Source organism: Larus michahellis, chromosome 1, assembly GCF_964199755.1.
Source record: "Larus michahellis chromosome 1, bLarMic1.1, whole genome shotgun sequence".
NCBI classification, from domain to species: Eukaryota; Metazoa; Chordata; class Aves; order Charadriiformes; family Laridae; genus Larus; species Larus michahellis.
The window spans coordinates 198,376,987-198,402,892 of record NC_133896.1 but is presented as its reverse complement, the minus strand read 5'-3'; the positions used below and the strand labels follow the sequence as shown (position 1 = coordinate 198,402,892).

Sequence of the window (25,906 nt, the reverse complement as noted above, 5' to 3'; positions counted from 1 at the left end):
TGAGATTAAACACACACACATGATTTTCACACATGCCTGGTAAAAAGTAAATTAGAAAGTAAAATATTCCTTAAACGGAAGGGAGGGGAGAGGAGGAAAAGTTGAATCACTGATGGCTGCTTTCATTCCACCCTCCCCAGGTTAAAGCACAAGCAGCATAAGAATTTAAACAAGCCACTAAATCATAAGGGATCAATCACTTTCCATGCCATTAGCTGCTATGAAATAGTTGATGTTCCAGAAACCTGAAAAAGAATTCCAGATTTGTCTGTTCTCAGCACAGACATCTTTTATGAAGGTTCATTAAAAGAAAATTAGAGCAGTACCTTCTACAGAGGCAAGCGAACACATGACAATCCATCACTCCAGGGCCAGTAAAGCTTCTTTTTGTAGATCCAGGACTAAATGTTCTGACAGAATTCTACTTTAAATGTCTACAAAGTTTTCTTCTGATCAGGCTAAGCTTCCTGCTATGGCATCCTACTGATTTTCACAATGTAAGTTCATACCTTTTATGGTACTAGAATGGTAATTTCCATTTCAGCAATCATCTAAGCAAGCAGTAGCCTGTTACAGAAACTTAACCCTTGATGCTATCACTTTACCAGTACCAACACAGAAGTACTCTTCCACACTCCAAACATGGCTTTGATATCTGGTCTGACTTCCTATTTTTTAGCTCTAGGAAAAGGATAGGGAACAATCAAAGTACTCTTAGTGTTGCCTACTGTATGCAAGTGTCTCATGGATCAGCAGAGGCAAAGAACAGGCAGCTCAAAGCAGCCAGTAACAGGGATCTGCATTTTGATAACCCAGCTGCTTATAGTCAATGCAGAAATGGGCACTACTGTGGGCACTTGCACACACTGTAGTATTGCTCCTACACCTGGCTGTGAGACTTAGAGTGCCACTAAAAGCCATAACTAGAAGAAAAACACTTGCCATGAGTAGGATTAGTTGGCCCTAAATACCAGCAGTCCCACCTGTACCCTCTCTTCAGTAGCTCCAGGGGGACTAATTTCTCTTTTCTCCTTTTGGTTTTGTTGTTGCAGACAAAACACTGCTGGAACCACACTAACTCCTTAAAAAAAAACAAACAACCCTTTGCATTTAGTGACACTGATCTTCCAGCATCTGTTGTCACAAGCTTATATATGGGGTTTATGCTCCAATGGATCACTAGAGATAACACCCTTTGGAATAGGCTTCGAAGAAAAATCCTTCCCTCAATACTTCAGGTGCCTGATTCGTTAATATAGTTCGATGTCTAAAGCAGAGGATACAAACAATTTCTTTCTGCATTCTCCTCAGCTCCCAAGTATCTAAAAATAGGCTTCTTCAGTAGACCACAGAGATTTAGTTGAGGAATTCTTCATTTTTTTTAAAAAACCTTTCCCCAGGTCTCACAGGAGCCACTTGCTCAGCAGAATGGACCAAAATCTCATTTTACCATTCAGTTTAGTCTGTAATGAAAGGCAGCAGAGCCTGACTTAAGTATTCAGTCAGGTTTTAACATCTTATTCCAAACTGCAGATTATTGTCTCTAAGCCATAGGGTTCTGCATGTTACAAAGTTTGTCCCGTGCCTTAACATCTGTGAAGTTCCAAGGTTCTTTCAGGTGTGTACAACTCTTGGAGCAAAGAAAAGAGAGGCATAACTCGTTAAGCAGCCAAGTTACTTTCAACTCACTGCACAACTGTTCTGTTACGTGTGGGAGTTTTAAGTCTTTTTATGATTCTCCTGCACAGGAACACAAAGCAATGGCCGTCACAAACCATGCAAAGGGCAACACTTACATCAGAAGCACTGAAAACAGCTAAATCCACAACAAGGCAGGAGATACCAGTAAAATGAACTTTATTTTAAAGCTCATTAAAAAGCTTCACAATAACACTAACAGAATTAGCATTTCCTTCATTTTATGTACCCCACATGAAAAATGTATTGTTTAGCAAGAGATGAAACGTAAGCGTTTCTGCATGCTACTAACACATTTCACCATCTTATTATCTGATAAGAGCTTTGGACTGCAATAATCAAAAACCTTAGAACAGAAGGATCTCTCCTAGAAAGTCCTTATGAACGGTACAGACACTGGCTTTTTATTGACATACCCAATTAGATGTCCAGACAAAAGAAAACTACCTTGGCATCTACAAATGCCTACGAAGGTTTTGATTACGACCTTTTGAAGGAGCAGTATTATTTCAGAGCAAGGGCTTCTTTTCATCTTTAGTGATGCAAATGGTTAAATACTGCACAGAAGCTTAGTATGAACTCAACAATTCCACAGGAATCTGGAAGTTACCAAGGCAATTTTCCTTTTAGGATAGTCATGACCAACGCTATTACTATTCTTCCTCCCATAACACAACATATCCCAGACAAGTCTTAAGAAAAAAATATAAATAGTTCCCAAAACAATGCGTTCCCACCCCCCCGTCACATACGACAGCAAAAATATTTTCTGTCATGGGATGAAATAACTTGCTGCAAGTGCAGTGGTTTAGTCCAAGTCCATGCTGATGGTGTTTTGATCACTCGGATGACATTCACCATTTTGTTGAGGCATTTCAGAATTTTTGTCATCTTCTCCCATGTCTTCAGTTTTATAATCGTTCCGTTCATTTAATGGGTTTTCTTCCTTAGGAGAGTCAACTTTCGGTTTTGGTTGTGTCACAACAGGCTCACAGACATTGTTTAACTCCTAAAAGAAAGGCAAAAGATGTGGTCAGAAGACGCGTATTAAGGACTCACCAGCTTCACTACTGTGAACAGTCCTGGCCCAGAAGACTGGAACTTGCTTCTGTATTTGTTTCCTAAGTCCAAACTGAAAAGTACCCTGAAATGAATTAACTGGTCTACTTTCTGAAGTTCTGTGGGCAAAATTCTTCAACTTAATATTTTGGTTTTCACGGGGTTTTTTTTTCAAGACTATTTTGTGCCTACCAGTAACACTAAAAAAAACCACCTGAGTTTTTAAGGTGACTGAAAGACATAAAACGTCAATAAGCCCCAAGAACTGTATACAGTATAGTAGAGCTCCTCTGCTTTCTACTGAATCTCCTTCTGTCCTAGTTTCTAACTATCCTTTAAGAACACTGGAGCAGTAAGATGAAATTGGGGGAGAAGGAAGGGGACAGCTATCAGCCTAACTTCAGCACCAGCCTCTAGAATTAGTTTCTTATGGTACTTACCTGTAGCTTTGCCTTAATTTCACTTGAATGCACAGCTGGATCCTGATCTAAACTCTTCTTAGCCTGTGCACTCACAGCATTATTCATCCACTCCACCACTTCACTAACACACTTCTCTACTTTCATCATTTCCATTTCATCAATATGGATGTATTTCTCATCCTGCCCAAACACAAACATTTTGTATTAGTCAATAATGTCCAACTTACTGTCATCAAGTTATACCAAGACTATCCCAATTATTTTTAACTTATAATATTCACTGATTTTTGAAAATACATATTGATGTCAGCAACAAGCCAGATCTGTTACAGCAAGAGACAAGGCAAAGTAAATCTTCCTTTGCCCAATAACCCAAACAAACAAAAAAAATCTATTTCACAGAGGGAATAGAGGCTTCACAAACAGGTCACACAATACAATATAACATTAACAGGGTTGATAGAAAAACATCCCCTCCCTCCTGGAGAGTCTTACATGGGCCTAAGGTAGTTTAGACTGCGATTCTGCTGTACATAGAAAGGGAAAGAATCAGTTGTTCAACTTTAGGAGCGTTCCCTACAATGCCATAGTTACACAATTAACTGTTATCAGGAGAAGGACCTACCCAGCAACACAACCTATGATTTTGGTTACGAATCTAAATATGGATTTCAAGTCTTAAATGTACTGCTTTCAGTGATGCTAGGTATTTCAAGACTCTGTAATACTACTGAAGGACTTCACTGAATAATGACAAATTTGTAATCTATAGCTGGGAGGACATAATTGTTTCTGATGCAAGTCTCAAACTGAATTAGCCTGAGAGTTGTGAGCTTCCCTGTTGAAACTCATTAAATTGAAACCCAAGGAGTAAATTTTCAAAAGGCAGGAATGCTTATCAAGCAAGTAATCTTCAAATATCAATGGCAAAGCTCCCCCAAACACCCATATATAATAAAAAACACTACATGTTTTAATTTATCCTGAATAGCTTTTACACTAGTGCTTCTGACCATGGCACAATTCTTGTTCCCATAAGAAATGGAGGAAGAGCACACTTAAAAAAAGTCAGAGAAGCTTTTAAAAGGTCAAGAATCAGACCACAGTCTAACCCTCACTCTTTATAAGCATGTCCTTTTTGGCCTGAATACATCCAGCAGTATCAAGCAACTGAAGATATGACGCACTAGGCAAGATTTTTTGAGTACTGGGAAACATTTGTGGTGTTAAATTTGTGACCTATATAAGAGTAGATTGCAGCTCATCTTAAAGTGAATTTGAAGCCTCTGCCAGCTGGTGAGAGTCAGTGAAACACTATGTGGTAAAATAAAGGTACTTTGAGGCCACTTACTTTATTCCTGAATTCCCCAGCTATTGTAGCATAATACTGGAGCCTGTGTCCCAGTTCTTCTAACAGCTTTGGTCGTTCTTCTGCTTCTTGATAGCGCATTTCAATTGGAGTACCTAATTTCTAGAAAAAGTAATTCCTATGCGTTATGTGATTCATTAACATTGTTTTGCATTTTATTTTGGAAACTTCGCAATTTGGGCATACTACCAGACCTACCTTTAAATCCTCCAATTTGTCTACGTACACCTGCTTAGCTTCATCCTCACCCTCTTCATACAGCCAGCCTTCTGTCTCTGTTAGGAGTGCAGAGAATCCCTGCAGATCCTATATATTGATAGAATTCAACATGTTAAACATCAAAATATGGATCAATTGACAGTGTGTGTCTTGCAGTTAACAGGACACTGGTAAATATACACATTAATTCTTAGCTTCCAACATCAAAATTACATTTCTACTGCATCTTTTTGCCTAATCAGGTTGGATAAACCACACCAGCTTCTGAACTGGGAAACACACACTATTATATCTACAATAAAGGGAGCCTTTTGTCCATGATTAGGCCAATGCGTGGGGTGTGGCTTTAATTCATGTTTTTGGTTATAGATACAGCAACACAGCTTCTCCTTATAGACACCAACTTTACTTGGAATCAAAACTTTACCCCCTTCATGATAAAAATCTATTTTCAGGGATATGTACTATTTGCTAAGCCTGAACCTAATTCTGGATCAGTCCCAGCTGTCCTTCAAATGAGTTATGATTTTTAGCTACTGCCAGGGTGGCTTTGAGAAAGCTCGAAGGAATACAGAGCAGATATTTGGTACCAGTATTTTCAGAGAAGCTGTTGAATCCATTACATACCTTTTCACAAACAAACTTTTCATATGGTCCAGACAACTTGTCCCTGAACTCATACACATATTCCTCCACTGCATTCTTGGCATCGTTCCTTTCTTTCTCCAGTTTATCTTGCATAATCATCTTTCCCTGTATAACCACAGAATATACTTTAATTTAAAAAAATACCTATGTTCAAACAGCAGTCTACAACGCACAGTTCCTGTAAAACACAGTAATCTCACAGAGGCCTTGACTCCTGTAACTGCTGGAATGCTCGTTGCTATGAATTGGACTCACCTGAAGAAATGGGATGCACTTATCTAGATTACAACAGCTTGAACCAATCTGCAATGTCATTCCATGGATCAGTGCTCTGATACTACCACTATAAACCACACTTCAATCTTTCTGATTAACATTTGTCAGTTATGTGTTAAAACTGGACTGTATATTAGCTTACTGTACATTAGAGTCCACGCTTCAGGGTTACAGTAAAAGATCAGGGGTTGCTTTAAAAAGCAGACGAATGGTTAATAACAGCAATCAAGGAAGCCTAAACCACACTCCAACTCACCTCTGTTTCAATATACATATTGAGGAGATCTTTTCCTAACTGCCAAACCAAGTTAGCTTCAATAGGTAGTTCCACATTCTTCACTTTTATCTTGGGTTTTTTAGCTTCTGGGGGCTGATCACCTTTCTTCTCATTTGTCTGAGTTGGAGAGAAGAGAAATATGATAATTTTCCTGACTTTCTTCTGATTAAGTAGCACTATGATGAAATAAACATTAACAGGAAGAACATGCAGAGATTTTCTGTGTTCTTTCAGAATCTTCAAAACGTAATTTCCTTTTGCGGACTTCACCTCCTATCCTAGTCTGCTTACAGTCCATTTCATGAACAGTAAGTACTAAGCTACATGGAATATGTTTCTCAGCTATATGGTGTATCTGCAGGTTTTCCAGAAGTGCCCATGTGCAGCTTAGCACTTCACTGGCGATGCTGACAGCTACAAGATTTTACCCCAAAACATTTTTCATCTTATACAGATGAAAGAGCAAACTATTAGCAATATCACAAAGGCTTATGTTTTCCAGAAATTATTTCCTCCTAGGTTTATGAATTCCTGACCCCAACTTCCTCTCAGCAGGCCTAATAAGCTTGGCCTCTAACAGCTGTTAAACAAATTGAACTGTCTTCAACCCAAACAAATTAGCTGTACAACATTACATAAAGACAAGGAAGTGATAGAGAGGGACTTCCTGCAGGAATTCTTTTGCAAACTCTTTACAAAAATCATCATGAGATACACACATTATTTTTCACAATAGAAAGGGTATAAAAATGAAGAAGGTTCCGAGAACCAAGTTCCTTACTTTTTCCTGGAATATGGTACCATTTTAAATGCCACCATTATAGAGCATAACATTTTCAACAGAGTTAAAGGGTCACTCACTTTCTTGACATCTGGGATTTTGTTTTCTTCAGAGGGAGGTTCTGATGAAGGGGGAGACTGTGACGTTTGCTGACCATCTGTTTGTACCTGGGACTGTGTTCCAGCCTCACTGTTCTCTTGCTGGATATTTTTCTGAAATGAAAGCCCAGGCACAAAGGATGTAGAAGGCATGTGCACTTGTATTTAATAAAAGTTATAGGGCGCTTCACTTCTGACGCACATACTGTACAAAGTGCCCTACAAAGCATCCTGTGCACACGCAGAAACACACACGCTTTAACTAACGGAGATACAGACTAGGTGCGAGTTCAGAAGGACTTAGTGAAAATGCTACCAGTGCCAGGCTTCCAGCATAATACTCATGTGCGTATGCTACCATTTTCTCTTACAAAAATTGGCTTTTAATTTATTGAGTCATAGCTTTGAAGATCTTTTTCCCCCTCAGAAATCTATTAAAACATCGAGTACACCATACCAATGCTGCATTATTCCCCAGTGTTCCCCTCCCCTTAAATGGTGTAGAAAACAATCCAGCCTTCCCTTCCACAAAAAGTTTCAAAAAAAAAGCAAGCCACCTTTACCAATACAAAGGATTATGCACAAATCCTTTTTAACACAGAGAGCATGGATGACTAATAATCCAAACCAAGTTTTTCTATTTGGAATAGTCTCATAACTATGGCAGCCCACAACCCCACCCTCAAGCAACCCACCTGCTGCTAATTGGCCCTTTGCCCAATAATTGATTTTAAAATCCACACACTTTCAAGATTATACAAGTTTACTCCTGTTCTTAATAAAGACATATTTTACTGACAGCTATGCACATCTCAAAATTAACCTCATTTTGGTTCCTTAGAAGAAGGTATTTTTCTTCCAGAGTACATCACAACAGAACACACTTTCATCAGTAAGAACATCCACACACAAGAAAGGCCAACTTACATCGCTTGAGTTTTCAATAGGTCTCTGGTCCTGAGATTCCACTTCGGTCTCAACACCAACATCTTCACTGTCTTCACTTTTAACTGGTTCTACCATGGATGCAGTGGACACACTAAAAATGCCATGAGTGTTGACACGGACTTTCACTTTGACTTTAGATTTTTCTCCATCTTTCTGGGCTGACACATTCTGGATAACATACCTACCTAAAAAACAAAAGAATCAATACTCAACACAGTGGAATTAAACAGGTAATATTACAGAGCTAGGAAAACACCTCCCTCTAGGAAAGAGGGCCCATTTTGTAAATATTTGATGAAACCTGTGTGGTGATCTCATGGTTCCCCCAAACGAAACAAATACTACACAAAAGAAGAGTATGCTGTTTTTCAGCATTCTTTACCTTACAAATCAAGAGGGAGAACCATTTATTGTCATCAGCTAGAGTAGGTTCCCCCTGCTGCTAGTAATACAGAGTAAATACAAAATTAAAAGCTCACTCCCCCTTACCTGTGGTATCTGTGATGCTATAGTGGGATGAAAGAAAACTACGCAAAGACTTAGAAACAGCCTTTCTAGAAGTGTTCTTTTTAGCTTCTAACTTGCATGTAAGTCCGCCATTACCTTTCACTCTAGGGTAGAATGCAGTTGTTTTCTAACTCCTGTAACACTTGAAACAAGCATTGCTAAGCTAAGAAACAAGCGGCAGCTAGTTTAACAGTACATGAAAAGTCAGATCTTCTTGCCATTAAGAGCAGACATATTTTTCCTGCTTACTACATGGTTATATGTGTACCACCAAAGCAGCAACCTGGAGATTACGATGCCTGTAGAGCTGCAAAGTCCAAGTTCACCAATTTCATCACAGGCTGAATATATACATGCTCACGCACACTATCCCTTCATTAATAGATCTAAACCATATGCACACAAGCTTTTACCTGCTTACTTCATAGGCTAAAGAAGGTAATCCCCCCTCTCTTGTAAATCCAGTAACACTGGAGTTCTGACCTGTTCTCCCTTTTGGTAGTCTCATCAGAATTACTGACTCATCCGTTAGGACTACTAACAATTCTGTTCTGAGCAAAAAGTTAATCCATGAGTGAGCTGAAACCAGTTTGATTTTCAGTTCTATTCTTCACAGTTTGCAGGAGAGCAGTTAAACACCTTCTCGTTTGTTAACACCATATAAATTGAACAGCCACAAATCCCACCATCGGTCTTTATGGTAAGAGTTAAAATAAAAGGAAGACTGCTGCTTCTGTAACTGCAAAATACTGTGCTGGTATCTAAGACATATGGTATTTGAACTTTGTGACTCTCAGTGAAACAACCACATAATTTGCTTTGAAGTAGCGAAAATAACTGATGTTTTCTGTTAGGATAATAGTTTTTTGGTAACTTTGTAGTGCATTAAGTGTTAGCTGAAATATTGGCAAATCAGGTGGAGATGTTTTTGCCTTATATATTCTGCCCATTTTAAGAATATTTATAAAGCTTATCTTTAACACTACAATTCTAGTGACACTGTATTTTAAGTGTATGGTTAACCAACAGGACAAATCTTGGTTAAGTATTTGACAATACAACTGTCATTTCTTCTGCCACTCTGGGGAAAAAAAAAAGCTGAGCTTTCTAACAAAACCAAGCAATTACTTAGCAACTAGTAATAGCTTTATCTTAATTTTACATGCAAACATACAACATTTAATTGCATGCTTAGAACTCAAGAGCAATTATTTAATTGTCCTGTCTTTACCATCACAATCTTTTTCTAACCAATCACATTGTAGACTAAGTGTCAACACTGTCAATGTTGTAATTTGTCAAAAAGGATGAGAGCACTGCTTATAAGTGTTACCTAGACAATTCAAATCAATGCTGTAGTCTTGTAGCTGCCACTATTTCAGGCTGCCTTGATTAAAACTTAGTCAGCATTATGTCAAACACAGGAAGTGTAGGACAAACACAACAACTAGCTACTCAAGATGTTTTAAGTTTTTTATATGCAGGAGGTATTTTTTCAATTATTCATAGCTTGCTTTAGTGATAAGCACACGAGAACGTTAAAGAAGTTTAAAAGTTATGTTTTGCAGTAATAGCCCCATTCTAGTCCTGGTCATTTGGCTGTAATTTCCCCTCATTTCTTCCTTGGACCAAAGCAACTTCAGAAGCTAGAAAAAAAATAAAAATTCAGTTCCCTATGGAATGGAAGAACTGAAAATTCAGTCCTCCAGATACAAAAACCTAAATATATGTCATATTGAGGGACTGGAGCATCTCCCTTATGAGGAACGGCTGAGAGAGCTGGGACTCTTTAGCCTGGAGAAGAGAAGGCTGAGGGGAGACCTTATTATGGCATACAAGTATCTAAAGGGTGGGTTTAAGGAGGATGGAGCCAGACTCTTTTCAGTGGTTGCCAGTAACAGGACGAGGGGTAACGGGCACAAGCTGGAACATAGGAAGTTCCTATCAAATATGAGAAAAAACTTCTTTACAGTGAGGGTGACAGAGCCCTGGAACAGGCTGCCCAGGGAGGTTGTGGAGTCCCCTTCTCTGGAGACTTTCAAGACCCAGCTGGATGCAGCCCTGAGTACTGTGCTCTAGGCAATCCTGCTCTAGCAGGGGAGTTGGACTAGATGATCTCTAAAGGTCCCTTCCAACTCTGAAAAATTCCGTGATTCCATTATAAGCATACTGTAACACAATGCAGTTAAAGAACTGATTTAAGACCAAACAATGCAAGACAATACTATTTCCAGGACAATTAATTACTTACCAATTTTTGACTCAGGATATGGAACTCCCTTAGGATCAGAATAAAAAGCTTCCAACTCAAATGGACCTTTCCTGTAGAACGTAAGAACCTTGGAGAAAGGTGCTGCATGATTTCTGCTGAAGACCTCATGAACCCTATGATTAGGAAAAAAATATCACTTTTAGCAGAGTATTTTGAGCTGAAAGGCTTTGATCTAGCGTCAGAACTGTTCACAAAAATGTCACCATGCTTTGACATATTCACTATTTTGAACAATTCCAAGGAAGATACTTCACTACTGTAAGGAAAAAAAAAGAAAAAAAAGACTGTTGTGTACTGTAGTGGGAAATTTTCCTATTCCACTAATTTTGAGCCTCAGAAGCAAGTAAGTTTAGATGTAGGTGGCAATTCAGTGACACACTATCAGCAGACCTCCAGAATTTGTTTCCTGCAAAGACATTCTGAGCTTGAAAGAGCATAATTTAAATCATGATTTGCACCCTTCCTCAGTCAGTCTCAAAAGGCTAATTATACCCCTGTTAATTCATTACTCATTTACTTTCTGTGGCTCAGCTGAGAACCCTGACACCAGATTATTATTCATTCCCTGATATGACAGAAAGACAACCGGCTTTATTTTATGTTCTTCCTCTAGCGTCTGTCCGCTATTATGCCAGTCTGATTCTAATTTCCAACTAAGTCTTGTCTCCTAAGTATGGAAGAATCTCATCTAAGAACCTGAAAGTGAGAAAATAAGAGCTTCACCTAGAACATGAACCCACAGGTTGCTGTTAGAAGCCTGTGACAGAACAATTAGGTTCTGCACCTCCACAGAAGACAGACAAAACCAAAAATGCTGAATTACAAAGAATATGAGAAAGGTATGAACAGGTCCCTGTAGAACTTTTAACTACCCAAAAGTTAAACGCAGACGTCTTTACATCCCAGACAGCAACTGCATTTCCCACAGGCATGGCAGTTAATAGCAGAGAGATCAGTCTTAAGACAATGCAATTTCAAGAGATTTCTCTTACAAAACTCTTAGAGGTTAAACTCTTCCTTCTGTTTTTAGCCAGACAAATAGCATCTACATAAGTTTAGAATATTTACGTAGTGCATAGTGATCCTACTAAAACAAGAATCCACGTAGGTGTTAGGAACACCCTGAGTAAAAAACAGTCAGAAAAGAAAAGTGGATCCAGCAGTTGTTCTAGTCCATTTTGTATTCCAAGACCTGACAACCTGGTAAGGGCAATACGATACAAGACGCTGGTTGGTAGCTCATTCAATTGCAACTTTTTTTTAAACACGTAAGGAGTTATGCTTAACATTTCAACACATGCTTTTACACACTCCACTGTCAACCATCTCTGGTACACAGTCTACAGGTGTAGTTTTCTGCATCAGCTTGACCAAACCCTAATTTAAATGCAACCAATAACATTTTCCTTGAATTACAAAGCACAAAAGCTTCACAGAACTGTAACTGGAGCTACCTACCCTTCAGTATCCTCTGCTTCTGTGTTCCACAACAGAGATATTGGGAATGGGGTAGCATCTGTCACAGAGAATTCTCTCACTTTAAAAGCTGGAGAAAGAATTGCACACTAAAAAATAGACATGCATTAAAGTTGGTTAACTGCTCTGCTCCACCAGCCCAAGACCACTAAACATCTTTAAACAAGAGAACTGTGTTGTCTTTACTAAAATGGAGATATGCAAATTTATTGATTTCAATGGAGTGTAAAAAAATAACTCTCACACAGAAGTGTTTATACTCTTTGGGTAAGCAGGACTTTTGGCCTTATTCCTACCACAGTTTGTAAAAAAAGGTTAACAGTCTAAATGAGTATCAGGACTGTGAAGAATAGAAGTACTGCATTACTTAGTCCTACAAGACAGGGTGTTTATTTTGCAGGTCCTGCTTCTTTCCTTGGAGACAACTGATTGGTAGTGATGGAAAGCAATTAGTGAGATGGGGTAAAGAAACAAGTCAAAGAAGACAGGGTGAAGTAAGAGAGTAATAAAGGAGAAAAGAAGGCAGAATGAGTAGCTTGCTTGTAAAATATAGTTCACCAGTTGGAAACTGTAAAAATGGGGGAAGAAGGGGAAACAAAACAAAAGTCTGTTTCACACTGATGGAAGCTGGATACCAGAAAATACAAACTTGCAGTGGTTTGGGCTCTCCATATATACTTCTCATACACTTTGTTGATTAAAAATCTCTTCCCTCAGCTTGACAGCAACTTAAATTTTTCTCATTAAAGATACCTAGATCCTGTTCTTTTGAAGAAGAGCAGACTGCTTACAGAATACACCCAGCATCCACATTTTCAGTAAAGTACTGCACCACAGAGTACTCTGGTCCCATAAAAAGACCCAGTGAACACATATGTTCCCTTGCGTACTTTAAAACTGACTCCTTCTGCCATTTCTCATAACTGCTTGGCTAATTCTTCAAAAAAGTGTTCTGAAGAAGTGTTTTAAGCTTATCAAGTGTTGCCAGTTACTATACCTGCAGAGCACAACCTCTAGCTATTGCTTCATCTGCATTCAATGTTGTACTGACATCTTTGCCAAAGAATTTAGCAATCCTCTCTTTGACAGCGGGAATGCGGGTTGCTCCTCCCACAATCTCTACAGCAGTTACATCTTCCACTTTCAGTTGTGTTTGCTCCATTAATGAAAGCAGAGGCATCTCTATCCTTTGCAGCAAGTCAGCACACAATTCTTCAAATTGTGACCTAAGGAAAGAAACAGAATTAACTAAAGAATGCCTGTTCCACCACCAAGACTTCCTGGTATTCTTGTTTCCAAACTGATGCTGCCTATGTCTGTTAGCTAGACTGCAAAGAGACTTAAAGCTAAAGCCCCGTGTGTAGGCTGAAGTGACAACCATAGAGAAGGCAGTACATGAACAGCTGCTTACAGATTTTCCTATGCTGCTGTCAGTGTAGTTATAAGACAAAGGTATTGTTTGGGCAGGTGCTATATATTTGCCTCTCAGGAGAGGTTACAGATAATACAGAAAACAGTGATACTTCTTTACAATGAGAAAACAGTTACAGTTCTTTACAATGAAAAGCTGTTGCCTAAGCGCTCTTGGCAGTAGTTACAGGACTAACAGTGACTGCAAATTAAGTTGCACCTATGAGTGTGAGCAAGAGACAGAGAGAGACACACAGACTTCATCTACGCTCAGGCCATAATCACATCACCTCCCATACGCACTGCGTCTGTCCTCCATTTCTCTGCCAATATCCACAGTACAGTAAGAACAGAACAAAAGGAACAAAGCTTCAATTGTTGCTATCTTAAGAGCAGTATGGGATTTAGGTTACCTAAAATATGCAGGAGGCCTAAATATGCAGTCAACCCCCCTGGGTCTGGTTTGCATACATCAATCCATGGTTTTAAGAATGTGTCATTCTACTAAAAGAACCCAAGCTTCTTATGCAGGCATTGTTACACTGAAAGATTGCTCAGGTAGCTGAACATCACATTTCACAGCCTTAGTTATTCTAGCATTATTAAAATTCCACAGCTTTTCAGCAGTTGCGCTTACTTTTGGCACAGTGAGTTTCTTTCAAACACTGAAAGAAACACTTGTTTAAGAAACACAGCCACCAAAGGAACTGCCTGTCTTTATATAGAACTCACCTGTTCATTTTTCCAGATACATCAGTATCATTCATGAAACACTCAATGTTTAGGGGAATGTCTGTGCTATTTGAACTCATCAGTTTCTTTAGCTTCTCACATTCCTGATACAGACGAAGAAGAGCTCGGACTTTTGATTTTGGATCCAGTTTGTACTTCGCTTTTATTTCTGCACAAAAGTAATCTACTAGCTTTCCATCAAAGTCTCTTCCACCTAGGAAAGGGTCAAATGCTGTGCCAAGTACCTGGTTTGAAAGAAAACAATTACTCAGTCTTACACTCGGTAAAAATCAAATGGACCAGCAGACCTCCAGTATCAGCAAGCCTTTGCTTCAAAAAAGCTGTGGACAAGTCAGCCCATCTTCCACTGCACAGACTTAAGTACACATCAGCCATAAATTACTCTTTGTTTTTACAGCGGAAGTAAGACTAAGTAACAAGGTGACAATCCTAAGCATTCACAATTTTAATCCATACACACATCCGTTTAGATAAAACAAACTAAAAGACAGCAGTTCTATAGTATATCTTACATTGGTGTATTCCAAGGAATTTACAGCCTCTATTTGAAACCATCCTAATGAAATGAAGGACACCGACAAAAATCTTCACCTTTTGACTCGTTGCCACTTCCCATGCATTATTTCAGTATTTTAAAAACAAGGCAGGTTTACAGGCTACTTCATTCTAACGTCTTATAAAACCTTTTATTTTCATTTAATCTTACTACCTTTAGTTTACTCTTGTTGAATGCACAGGCTGATACTTGAAATGCAGAATGTCCCATATCGACAAACACAACTATCCGTGGCTTCTCTTCAGGAGCTGGAAGGTCTTGTTTATAAATTCCATAACTCAGAGCCACTGCAAAACAAGCATCAGGTATTATCAATGCAACTTCTAGTGAGTCCCAACTGCATGCCACCACATCCCTGTGAATATTAAGCTTAGCATCAAGAGCAGCAAGACAACTACAACTCCAGACATACACCTAATGCAAGGTCTTAACTACACGGAAGCTTTATTCCACTAACATATGTTGTAGAATCTGAGAAGAAAAACATCCTTCCTCAGTCATGTATATGTTCTCTAAGTGTTTAAGCATGCAAACCTAACAAGAAACAACCCCGTTCAGGGGTTTCCTACCTTGGTCTGTTTATTTAAACGACTTTTTTCTTTGCATAGTAATCAAAAACACAGAGCATCTTTACAACAAAATCCAAACCCAATTTTGTATTTACAAGAAGTAACTCCCAGGCATGAAGGCTTTGTCTGAGAATGGTATAAATGGTCAGCAGAGACTGCAAAGTGGAAGAATCTCAATCTATACAGAATATTAGGCATGGACAGTCTGCAAAGTGCATCAAAAGTGCAAAAAATAAGCCAGTGGGGCATGTAGACACAACATAACGAAGTCAAAGGACAGAACACAGTTTTGCAGCAACGTTCATTCTGGATGGATCTCAGTGTCAAAGCTAGGCAGGAGGCTGATACTGTAAGTGAAGATAAATAAAACCCTAAAAAGTCTTGGCTACATGGTTACATAGGAAAGGCTGAGATTTTGGCATGAGATCAAGTGTGCAAGAATGTACATTTGCATATGATGAAAAAATCCCAACATGAAGATAACAGCCAGGATACTAGACAGATTATCAGGCAAGAGAATTAGGCCATTGGAGAAGGTGGTACAGAAGGCCTGGAACACATGGTCTGAAAAGCAATGTTTTATATTCACACTGACATCCTCTCACTTGAGGAGAAAGGGATGTCAACTTCCTCTCGCATCAAAAGCTGTAGTTCCCAGACCATCTGCAACAAGGACAGACAAGTTTCCCACTGCTCAGACTTGAGATTTATGGATTCTGGTGCCTAATAAAGTTTCCCTGCAGTTGGTGCACTCATCCTCATCTGTGTGGATTCTTTGGCATCTGCAGTTCCCAATACCAGTACTCCAACAAGCAGTCACTAAGAAGTAGTTAATTAAAAACAAAAACTCTATCTCACAAAATGTATCTGTTATATTGATCTACATTTGACTGAAATTGGTCTGTTCAGACACGTAACATTTGTATTTCTGAGCAGACTGAACACATTGCCCTTGTTTCTAAGCAAAAAATAGTCATGAACAAAACTTGATAAATCAGTGCAGAATTTGCCTTTTGTTACAACAAAACAAAAAACTATTTTTTCTGCCCTATTATACCTCAGACCCCTTCCCCAAAGATATAATCAAAGATTCTTACATTTAGAATATTAGAAAAACTTGGACAGTACTCATTAGCCTTGCAAGGTAAAGAGAAGGAAGTTAGAAATGCTGTGTGCTATGCACACAGCTGGTGCTGCTAAGGGGATGAAAGCTATCTGATCCTTGCTAAGAAGTTCTGAAAAGCTCTCAAAGTTCTTGCATGGCCAAAGACAGGGCTGATGTGTTCTGCCAAACAAACAAAAGGAAGTGACACTGCCTTTTTGGCAAGGCCTTTAGTTGGCTTATATCATGAGAGGTCACCTCTGAATTGGGCGTCAAGCATCACTTCTGCTTCAAGACAGAAAGCGATTGGAATAATATTCTTTTTTGACTGCTAAAATTGGAAAACTTGGTTTTTTTGGAGTGCTAAACTTTTTTTTCCCTTTATGGCTACAAAGTTTATTCATAAACATTTTGAAAATGGAATTTGAAGGTTAAATAAAAATAGAGGGTTGGATATCCTCCTGTCTCCACAATCACCCTAGAAATGTACACACCCCATAACTCAGAAGAATACAGGCACATGGGACAAAGTGTACCTACCGTGGGGTCCACACCCAACCCAAGAATTCACTCTACCACACATTCTGTGGCACACTTTACTATATAAAGAAAGAATTAAGCTAAAGCTAGATGACAGAAACATGCACCTATAGCTTTTACAATAGTCACATTTTCTCTTCCTTAGGGGCAAATCCAGTGTTCAATGCAAAGATCATAATATTGATGAAATAACTACATTTACTAGAAATCCTATATATTACCATGTAGATACTCATCTGAAATTGATTCTATAAAAACATAAGATACCACTCCATCAGTGCATATTTAAGATTGCTTTATGCCTTAAAAAATAAAATATTAAATTCAAAAAGCATGAATCCATCTGCTGTGCACCAAAAATGCTTGCATTGAACATTTTCCCAAAGTAAACTTTTCCCTACTTATCTAACTTAAGTGGGCAGTCAGAGCAGAAAAGTAATTGTCTTCTGGTACAGACCTCTACTTCACAACCCTTCCCCCAGGAAATACGTGCTAGTTATTATGCCATTTAAAAATATGGAACAAATGCTTTCTCACCAAACGCAAACAGAAAAATGTAGGAAGACAGGGTAAGAACGTTTATTTTAAGAAAGACCAAATAAAACATTGGTTCTGACAATGTGTTTTCAGAGTTCCAAACAGGTTAGCAAAGGGGATTAATCGCCTTTTTGTGTTTTAATACCACAATTATGCTGATAAAAGCCTTGGAAATTATTAGTGTGTTGACACTTAATCAAGGAACTTCCTTTAAGAGTGCCTAAAACCCTCAACTGTACACCATAAGGTTTCTTTTATGAAATCTGGACAGTAAACTGAATGGACAAGTAGTCCAGGCACATGTGGTGACTCCTAAGTACTCAGGGAGATAACCATCACTAAAGCTTCATCTCTTATATCCCTTCACACAGACGCCATTAAAATGAAAGGCTGTAAATCCAGAGAAGAGCAACAAGTTTTTAGAACATTTATACCTCATGTCTGATTTTTCAAGTCAACCTTGTCAGAGTAACTAAATGCTCCCTCTATCACACCTTTAATTTGCAGAAACAGATACTTTACCCTACATACCTGCTGTCATGTCATTCATTAATCTAAGACAATTTAATCCAACAATCTGAGCTGCATCCAGAAGGGACCTCCTTTCAGCATCTGTGAAAAATGACGGAACCTGAAGAAAGCAGGTGAGAATGGGAAGTTATTTCCAGAGAAGGAGACATCACACTGTTTACCTGAAAGCACTCATTTAAAAATTGCATCTATTTGTTCCCCTTGAGGAATACACTTGCTCACTGCAAGTCTTTTAACATGCAACTACTGTACTGAATAGACTTCAAATATTCTATTCAATCAAGCTGACATGGAATTAAATGAGCATCAGCTAGTTTACATGAGCACACACTAGCAAGAAACAAATGAGTTATTTGCATACAAATGCTAGGAACCTTAATTACTGATGCAAAATATGAAACTGGGTATTATGGAGACACAGACATAGAATAACCTTAATCAGAATTAGTAATGTATTCCTGGCCAAGTAAAGGTGGGGGGCCAGGGAGGGGAAGTACAGCAATGTTAAAGATGTGAGAAATGCAAAGAAATAAGGGATAACAAACAAAGAGAATCTGTTGTGGCCAAAATTACTTTGTGCAAGAAGCAGCAAGAGATTCTGAAGGAACATGTTGTTGAAAATCTGCTACAGATCTCTAGCATTAGCATTAGAAGGTGACCTCTGATGTCCCCAGGACAGAAACTACAACATTAGAAGACACGACTTCCCAGGTATGCACTGGAGAACAAACTCTTCTAATAACAGAACTAAACATTCCTAGATGCAACATGAGACAGACTTGTTCAAAGAGTCATTGAGAACACAGAAGCAGATGTTATTTTATACTCAGGCTTTACAATGGAACGACTGTTCTTTATCTGAGGTCATTTTCTGTGCAGTCGTAAATAAAAAAAATTAACTTCCTGAGGGGACGAACACAAACAGAACAGAAACTCAGGTTTTCAGCTGCGAGAGGACAAACTTTGATAAACAAAGGTGTCTTTAATGAATAATTAGTGTTCTTAGTCATGGAAACAAGCTGCAGCAGAAGGGTATATACCTGGATCCCAGAAGTGTTCTGGGTCTGAAAGTTCAGACATCTCCAAAAGATTAAGTTCATAAAGTGGGTCGGGGTCTGGAATATGAAAGCAGCCCTGGGATTTCTTTACGTCAAAAGCTCTAAAGCTAGTTACGATTAATCCCTTTGTAAATGCTTGTGCAGTGTTCTTTTTCACTCCACATGAATAGAAACAAAACGCTCTCAGTAGCTGAAGTTAAAAGACATAATGTTCCTGCGCGCTACAATTACTTACAGAAATAACACAGTCTGTTACTGGTTTTTTCAGGTTACTCTCTGCAGTCTCCTTTAATTTAGTCAATAACATAGCTGAAATCTGTTCCACACTGAAGATATGCTCCTCATCCATGTACATGACCTGGATAGAAGAAATAGGTAAGATATCATTAGTTCAACTGGAGAAGAAATTACTTACATTTAATGGGGTTTTTTTGATACACTGCTGACTAATACGCTATCAATCATGACATGCTTAATTATTTTATTATAGAACTTCACTTTACAATTTAATTTCTCAGTTGAGTGCCTACAAAAGCAATAATTCCATTTTCAGACTTAAAACATCAAGAACCATATCAACTCTATAGATGAAGGAAATGTCTAGGGAAGTGATTTTAAAAGTGACACAAGTCTAAAATGTAACTAAAGCTAAACGTGGTCACAAAGCATTATGCCAAAAAATTAAAAATAGCCATCAGTTTTCAAACTGCTGCCAACTGCAAAAAAGTCCAGAATTAACTTGCTGACTATTTTCTTCTAACGTGCTTTTGCTCAAATATGTGAGGAGTGTCTGAAAGAAGACCTGTGGAACAACAATACACCTATGCACAGCTAAAAGCTTAAGACGAAGCTCAGCATGAAGTTTATTTGTTGCTCCCTTACCAAGAAATTATTCTTGAATCACCATTTTTCTGTGTAGTAGAATAAACGGCAATGGTGAAGTGAAGGAACAGCTGATTCTTGAAAACAGCACCTGCCTTTTATTCACATCAGCCAAATTTCAGTTTTAATAGAAAAATCATTCCCTAAACATCCCAGTCTTACTGAATGTTACTTACTGAATCAATTCTTAGAACTTTTTAACCACAGTTAAATAGAAACAAAACACTAATTTTTTCTCAGGAGAACAAAGAAAAACCAAGTAGCACTGTTCTCCCAGTAACAGACATTCTCATACAGTAAGACCCCTACACACACTGTATTTAAAGGAAAACATTAATTTCTGTCTGAATTTATCAGGTAACTTCACAAGTCACAAACAGCATAAGAAAAAGCATCTCCTCTTTTGTAAAGCTTGACTACTCTTACAGTCAGAATTCTTTCTAGTGTATAATCTCTTCTATAATCTATTCATTACTAGGCCTGATCTATACCAAAGTTTTGAGGCACCAGTTCAAGTGCAGAAAAGCAGCAAACTAAATGCACAGCCCTAAGATAAGGTCTTCATTACTGAAGCAGCAGTCTGTTATGCCAACAAGGCTTCATTATCAATATTTTTATATACTTCTGTAAATTAATACAATGTTATTAACTACACCTATTCTAGGAAAAGCTGACATTGTCTCAGCAAACTCCTTGAAACATAGGAGTCAAACCTGTAATGTGGTACAAACTGCTTTTGAACATCTGTTGCAAGTAACTTACACCAGGCAGTCCACTAAAGACAAACATGTCACTCATTCATAGCAATTATTCTAAGGATAAGTTCCTACTACCTTATAAGGAATTCGTAACCACATAATTAGACCGTTGCAACACATTCCACATAAAGACAGAAAGGTTAATACTTTGAGGTAAAACCATACGACCTTGTAATTATCTTAGTAGTTTTTCTGCCAGGATGCTTGAGCTGGATATGCAATTTGCCAACAGGGGAGCTCACATTTCAGCAATTACTCACAAATGAACCTTAATTTAAGTTAATTTAAGTTAAAAGATAAAGCTGTCTATTCATACAAGAGCTCTTTAACAGAAACGTTAAAGAAAACCTTCAGAGTAACTAAATGAAACCCATATTTTCATGACTAGGTGCTGAAAAGTAAACTTTTAAATTTAGATATAAAATCCAAAAAGATATGCTGCAAATTTACCTTTACTCCAACTCCGCCATTCTTCATAGGAACCAAATCATAGCTCAACTTTTCTTTTTCCTTCTGAACAAAAGGATCATTAAATGCACGGCCATGGAATCTCTTGAAGTTAGATACGGTGTTGTGGGCATGAGTAATTTGCTGTAAAGAAATACGGGATATTTAGAAATCCACACTTAACTAACCTGCAACGTTCAGTGCTGTTCTGCATGCCTCCAGGCATCAGTCAAGTTTTAAGACAACTGCTCCCTCACTTGTCACATCTGTTTCTGTAACACCTGTAATTACTATCTGGTACTTTATATCAACTCATTACTACATAAGATTCTATGAGTCAGAGATACAGATACTTACAGACCATTATATGTTAAGTATTATAATGATTATACAAGTATCTCTAGAACCTTGAAGCAATCAGGTGAGCAATAACTGGATTTATAGTGCCTACTACTTTAGTCACCTAATTTAGGCAGAAGTCAAACAATTAAAGACAGGATCCGGCTTCACAAGTAGCTGCAATGCTTGTAAACTGGCACTCCAATCCCAGTCACCTCACCTCCAGCTGTTCACTTTAAACCCCACTACAGTAAGTGCAAAAAACTGTTTTCACAGTTACTAAATTCCAAGCTGGTAAGTCTCCACATAACATTTCAATACTTACTTTTTTCCCCCCTCCATGAGCTACTTTTAAACCAAGTCATTTCCCTGTTCATCTTCACCTAGCAACCACTCAAATTCTTGCAGCAGGCCAAAGAAAGATACAGTGCATAGACAACAGGGAGAAACATGAGACTTTTTTGGTAACAACATCAGCTTAAAGTATACAGTGCAAGCTACCCACAGAACCAACTGACCTAGAGAAGCATTCTTTATCAGGAATGCAAAGCAGAACAGAAATTGGACAACTAGACCAGCCTAAAAGAGATACCGCAAGTATCTCAGAGTAGAATGAATCCTATTCTGTTGGAGAAAAGACTATAAAAGCGCATTGTTCTCTCCAGAATAGATTTAGGCACACACCAATAGATTGCATGATAATAACTCAAATGACAAGCCCACCAAGGAAGATCTCTAGCATGCACTGCCCTCAAAGGAAAGCATCAGTTTCTTATTGCATGCAAAATCTTCCATCAGGGAATTGAAGAATTTGAGATACATCTTATACTAGAAAACTATGCAACTGTGTCTGTCCTCCAACAGAAAAGCTCTCTGACAAAGAAGCAGGCCATACCCATACTATTAAATAGTTTCAGAAAGCTCTGTGTATGCATGGAAAGAAAGGCGTTACACCCAAATTCTCTACTGGGAATCATCCTTGATTTATTCTAATTGCCAAACAGCGCTGAGCAATTATTAGTAAGAGCACAAGTTACTACAGGACAAAAATCTTGCCAGGAACTATTCCAGTACTTTAATGCAACAGAGTATTTAGGTTCCTGTGTCCAAGATCGTTTCCCAGCATGGTTTCATTTATTTGTATAGCCATAACTTCACAGTACTTGAATGCTACGTAATTCACAGCTGTATTGCAGAAGAACGTAGAAGCAAAAATTATTACCATGCAGTGAGCAGAGAAACAAACACTGGTAGCTTTTTTAGCCTAATTTAGAATTAACCTCAGAGACTTTTCTAAGAGAACAATCTTAAGATATTTTTAGAGTAATTGTATGCCATTAGGTCTGTAGTATGTTTTAATCTCTGCTTAGTCACAATTAAGAAAGCTGAAAATGATGGTCTATTAACTAACATACTACTCTTATCTCCAATGCTATCAAACTAACCTAAAGAAAACAAATTCTCTGAAAATTTCCTCCAACAGCAGCTCCTTAAGTGTTAGAGAGCACCTCTGACTATTATGAGCTCTCTCACACATAATCACATTGTTGAAGTCACCAGTCAAACACTGTGTGTTTTTTTTCTTTTGTTTTGGGGGGGCTTTGCGGGGGGCTCCTTGGTTGTTTTTTGGCTGGATATTTTTGTGTTTTGTTTTGTTTTTTAAACTAAAAAACTTGTTCAAATAAAAGGGATTATTTCACTCCTTGATTTAAGTAGCTATGACACCCTAGGACACTGAAAATATAACTCTCAGTTATCCACGTCAAAAAACTTCTACATTTGCGAAAGAAACATGATTTACCCCTCAGGTGGTCAGCCAAACTGGACCACTTACCACAAAAGAAATAAGTGCTCTGAAATCTTTTATCATATTAAGTATCAACCTTTTCTTCTGGCAAAAACATTTAATTTCGACTGATAGGATAACCAAGCATGAAAGACTTAATATAGTAACATCTTATAAAGGTTAGTCTGAAAGCAACTGAAGTCACGTGTGTTCATGACTGCAAATACATGCTTTTACATGTAATTCAAGATACAAAATCTACTTCACTTTCAGCTTATTTCACATTTTCAACAGCATTTACTGGAATAATCTAACAATACTGAAACATACTCTGGACTACACAGGGTTCAGATCACTTGCTGTTTTGAGTAAGAACTCATTTCTGCACAATGATGAATGCACACTGTTTCTGACCTGAAACAGTGGACACAGACAAATAAACAAAAGCTATGCTAAAATTAAATTTAAGGAAAACACACAAACATATGTATTTACTGTATTACTTCAAATGCTAACCTGTACCTGAAAATCTATGTGTGCTTGTGAATACGTAAACTACTCATATTTCCTTGGTTGTTCAAAATTAAGAGGAGAGCCATTATAGTGGGGGGAAAAGTCTCCCTTAGTGGACTCTCCACGGAAACCCACTGCGGTTCTTTCACTACAGGAGCTATCTGATCCGATTCGCACCAGCTAGCACAGGCTGCTCGTGCTCCCCTTATGTAATAGCCTACCCTACCATACCTGAGGAATCACTGAACCATTACACTCAGGCATCCTAAGATTTGGCAGAATTAAGCTCTCCTAAATTCAATCTTTCAGAGCACCTCAATCAAAAAAAACCCTAAAGACTTACGTCTTCAAAACCACAGGCATTTAACTTTCTGTGAAACCAAAGGTAGTAAGGTACCCAAATAACTTTAAAAGTCTGCAACAAGACTCTCCCTTTACATCTAATTTTAAGAAACTATAATACACAGCATTTAAAATGTTTTCCTTCAAGTACAAGGAAAATTTTACATACAAGCATCAGGAAAAGAAACCCGATGACCTTAAGTTGTCAGAAAAGGAATCTGTTCAACTGGAAAATATTACACTCAAAGAGAGAGCAGTTAATGTTTAAAAACAAAAAACATCCTGCGTTTCCCTGAAGGAAGCATGGCAGCATAGTGCAGCATTTCTAAAATAAAAGGCTTGAAAAGGAAAATGAAGTTGTTTGGGCTTAACTACAGCAAGCCAACTCTCTTTACAGCCACTGGTACTTCAACAGCTTGCACTGGCCGATTAACTGTTAACACACAAATGCCAGGAAACAACTTACCTGGTTTTTAGCCGAGACACCAATAGCTCTGTTTTTGGATCCAAACGAAACCACCGATCTGAAAAGAAAAACAGGCTAGTTAACTAGATACTGATAATAAACGCAACTGACAACTCTCATAGATACACTTACCACAACTGCAACTAGAACACCAAAGTCTGTCTGTTGAAGCGCCATTCTTCCAGCTTACAGTAAAACCCTCCAACAAGACTCTTATCTATCTTAAAGTCTTGTCTCGAGTTCGGGACTCTTCACAACAGTTAAACACGATGATCGCAATTAAGAGCTCAAACCCAGATTACGTTCTACCTACCTGTGTTCACCTGCTCAGAACTTCACAGCGAGCTCCTGCTTTGAGCCTGTGGCTCTCTATACCTGACTCCAGACTACAGGAGAGCTGCTCTGGGGCAGCTGCACGAGTCCGCCCGCCCACAGAAAGTGTGTGTGCGTTGTCCCCACGTCCCCCGCCCCCCCCACCCCGCGCCCCCGCCCCCCCCCCCCACCATTTAATCCCAGCTGCCCCGTCGAGGATTCCCCTCGCAACCGCCGGCTTTCCCGCCCGCCGCACCACTACCCGAGAAGCGCCCCCCCCCCCCCCCGCCTCCAGCAGGTGCCTGCGCAACACGCTCCAGTCCCGTCCTGGGTGGGGGGACGACACACACACGCCGGGACAGTCAGCGGAGCCTCACCAGGCCGGCGCCCCCCGCCCACCTGCCCCCCCGCACTCCCCAGCGGTCTCCCGGGGTCCCTGAGGAGGCGGCGACGGCCGGGGGCCGCGACGGCCCCACACAACTTCCCCCACACACAACCCCCGCCCGCCTGGAAGCTTCCAGCACCTTCCAGCGCGGACCCTCTGCCGGCCGTAGCCCGGCTCCCCCTTAGCCCGTGAGGGACCCCGCCGCCGCCCCCCTCACTCACGGCGTGCACCGATCGCTGAACTCGTTGGCGACCGTCTCGATGCCGCCGGCCCGCGCCACCGCGATGTAGCAGCTCTGGAAGCCCAGGTCAAAGCCCACCACAGCCATGGTCCCACCGGCAGGGAGAAGGCCCCCGCCCTGCCCTGGCTCGCTCCCGGCGCTGCGGCCGCCGGCCCCGGTATCCCGCGCCGCGGCGGCTCCGTGCGCAGGCGGGAGGGGAGGGGAACGGAGCCGGCGCCGCCGCTTTAAATACGACAATGGGACGAAGTTTCCAGAAACTGCGGCAACCGCTCACCGGCTCCACGTGCGGCTTCCGCTTCCGCCTTCGGCGGCGTTCTCGAACAATTCCT

At 39.4% G+C, this 25,906-nt stretch overlaps 1 protein-coding gene across 4 annotated transcripts; it reads right to left on the bottom strand.

Moving 5' to 3' along the window:
* Positions 1–1,840: 1,840 nt before the first annotated feature.
* HSPH1 (heat shock protein family H (Hsp110) member 1) lies at positions 1,841–25,906 on the bottom strand. Of its 4 annotated transcripts, XM_074568066.1 has the most exons (19): positions 25,789–25,881; positions 25,558–25,716; positions 24,640–24,697; positions 21,197–21,337; positions 19,342–19,464; positions 18,049–18,148; positions 14,923–15,056; positions 14,193–14,437; positions 13,048–13,276; positions 12,033–12,139; positions 10,554–10,687; positions 7,775–7,980; positions 6,830–6,961; positions 5,948–6,085; positions 5,395–5,520; positions 4,747–4,854; positions 4,531–4,650; positions 3,198–3,359; positions 1,841–2,707 (listed from the first exon to the last, which is right to left on the bottom strand). In XM_074568066.1, exons 2-19 carry the CDS (start codon positions 25,662–25,664, stop codon positions 2,507–2,509), a joined length of 2,571 nt encoding a protein of 856 aa, XP_074424167.1. In that variant the 5' UTR covers positions 25,665–25,716; positions 25,789–25,881; the 3' UTR covers positions 1,841–2,506. The 4 variants fall into 4 exon arrangements, with proteins under 4 accessions (XP_074424167.1, XP_074424161.1, XP_074424181.1 ...); XM_074568060.1 differs by having other exon boundaries at positions 25,558–25,906; XM_074568080.1 differs by lacking the exons at positions 25,558–25,716; positions 25,789–25,881 and adding an exon at positions 24,953–25,067.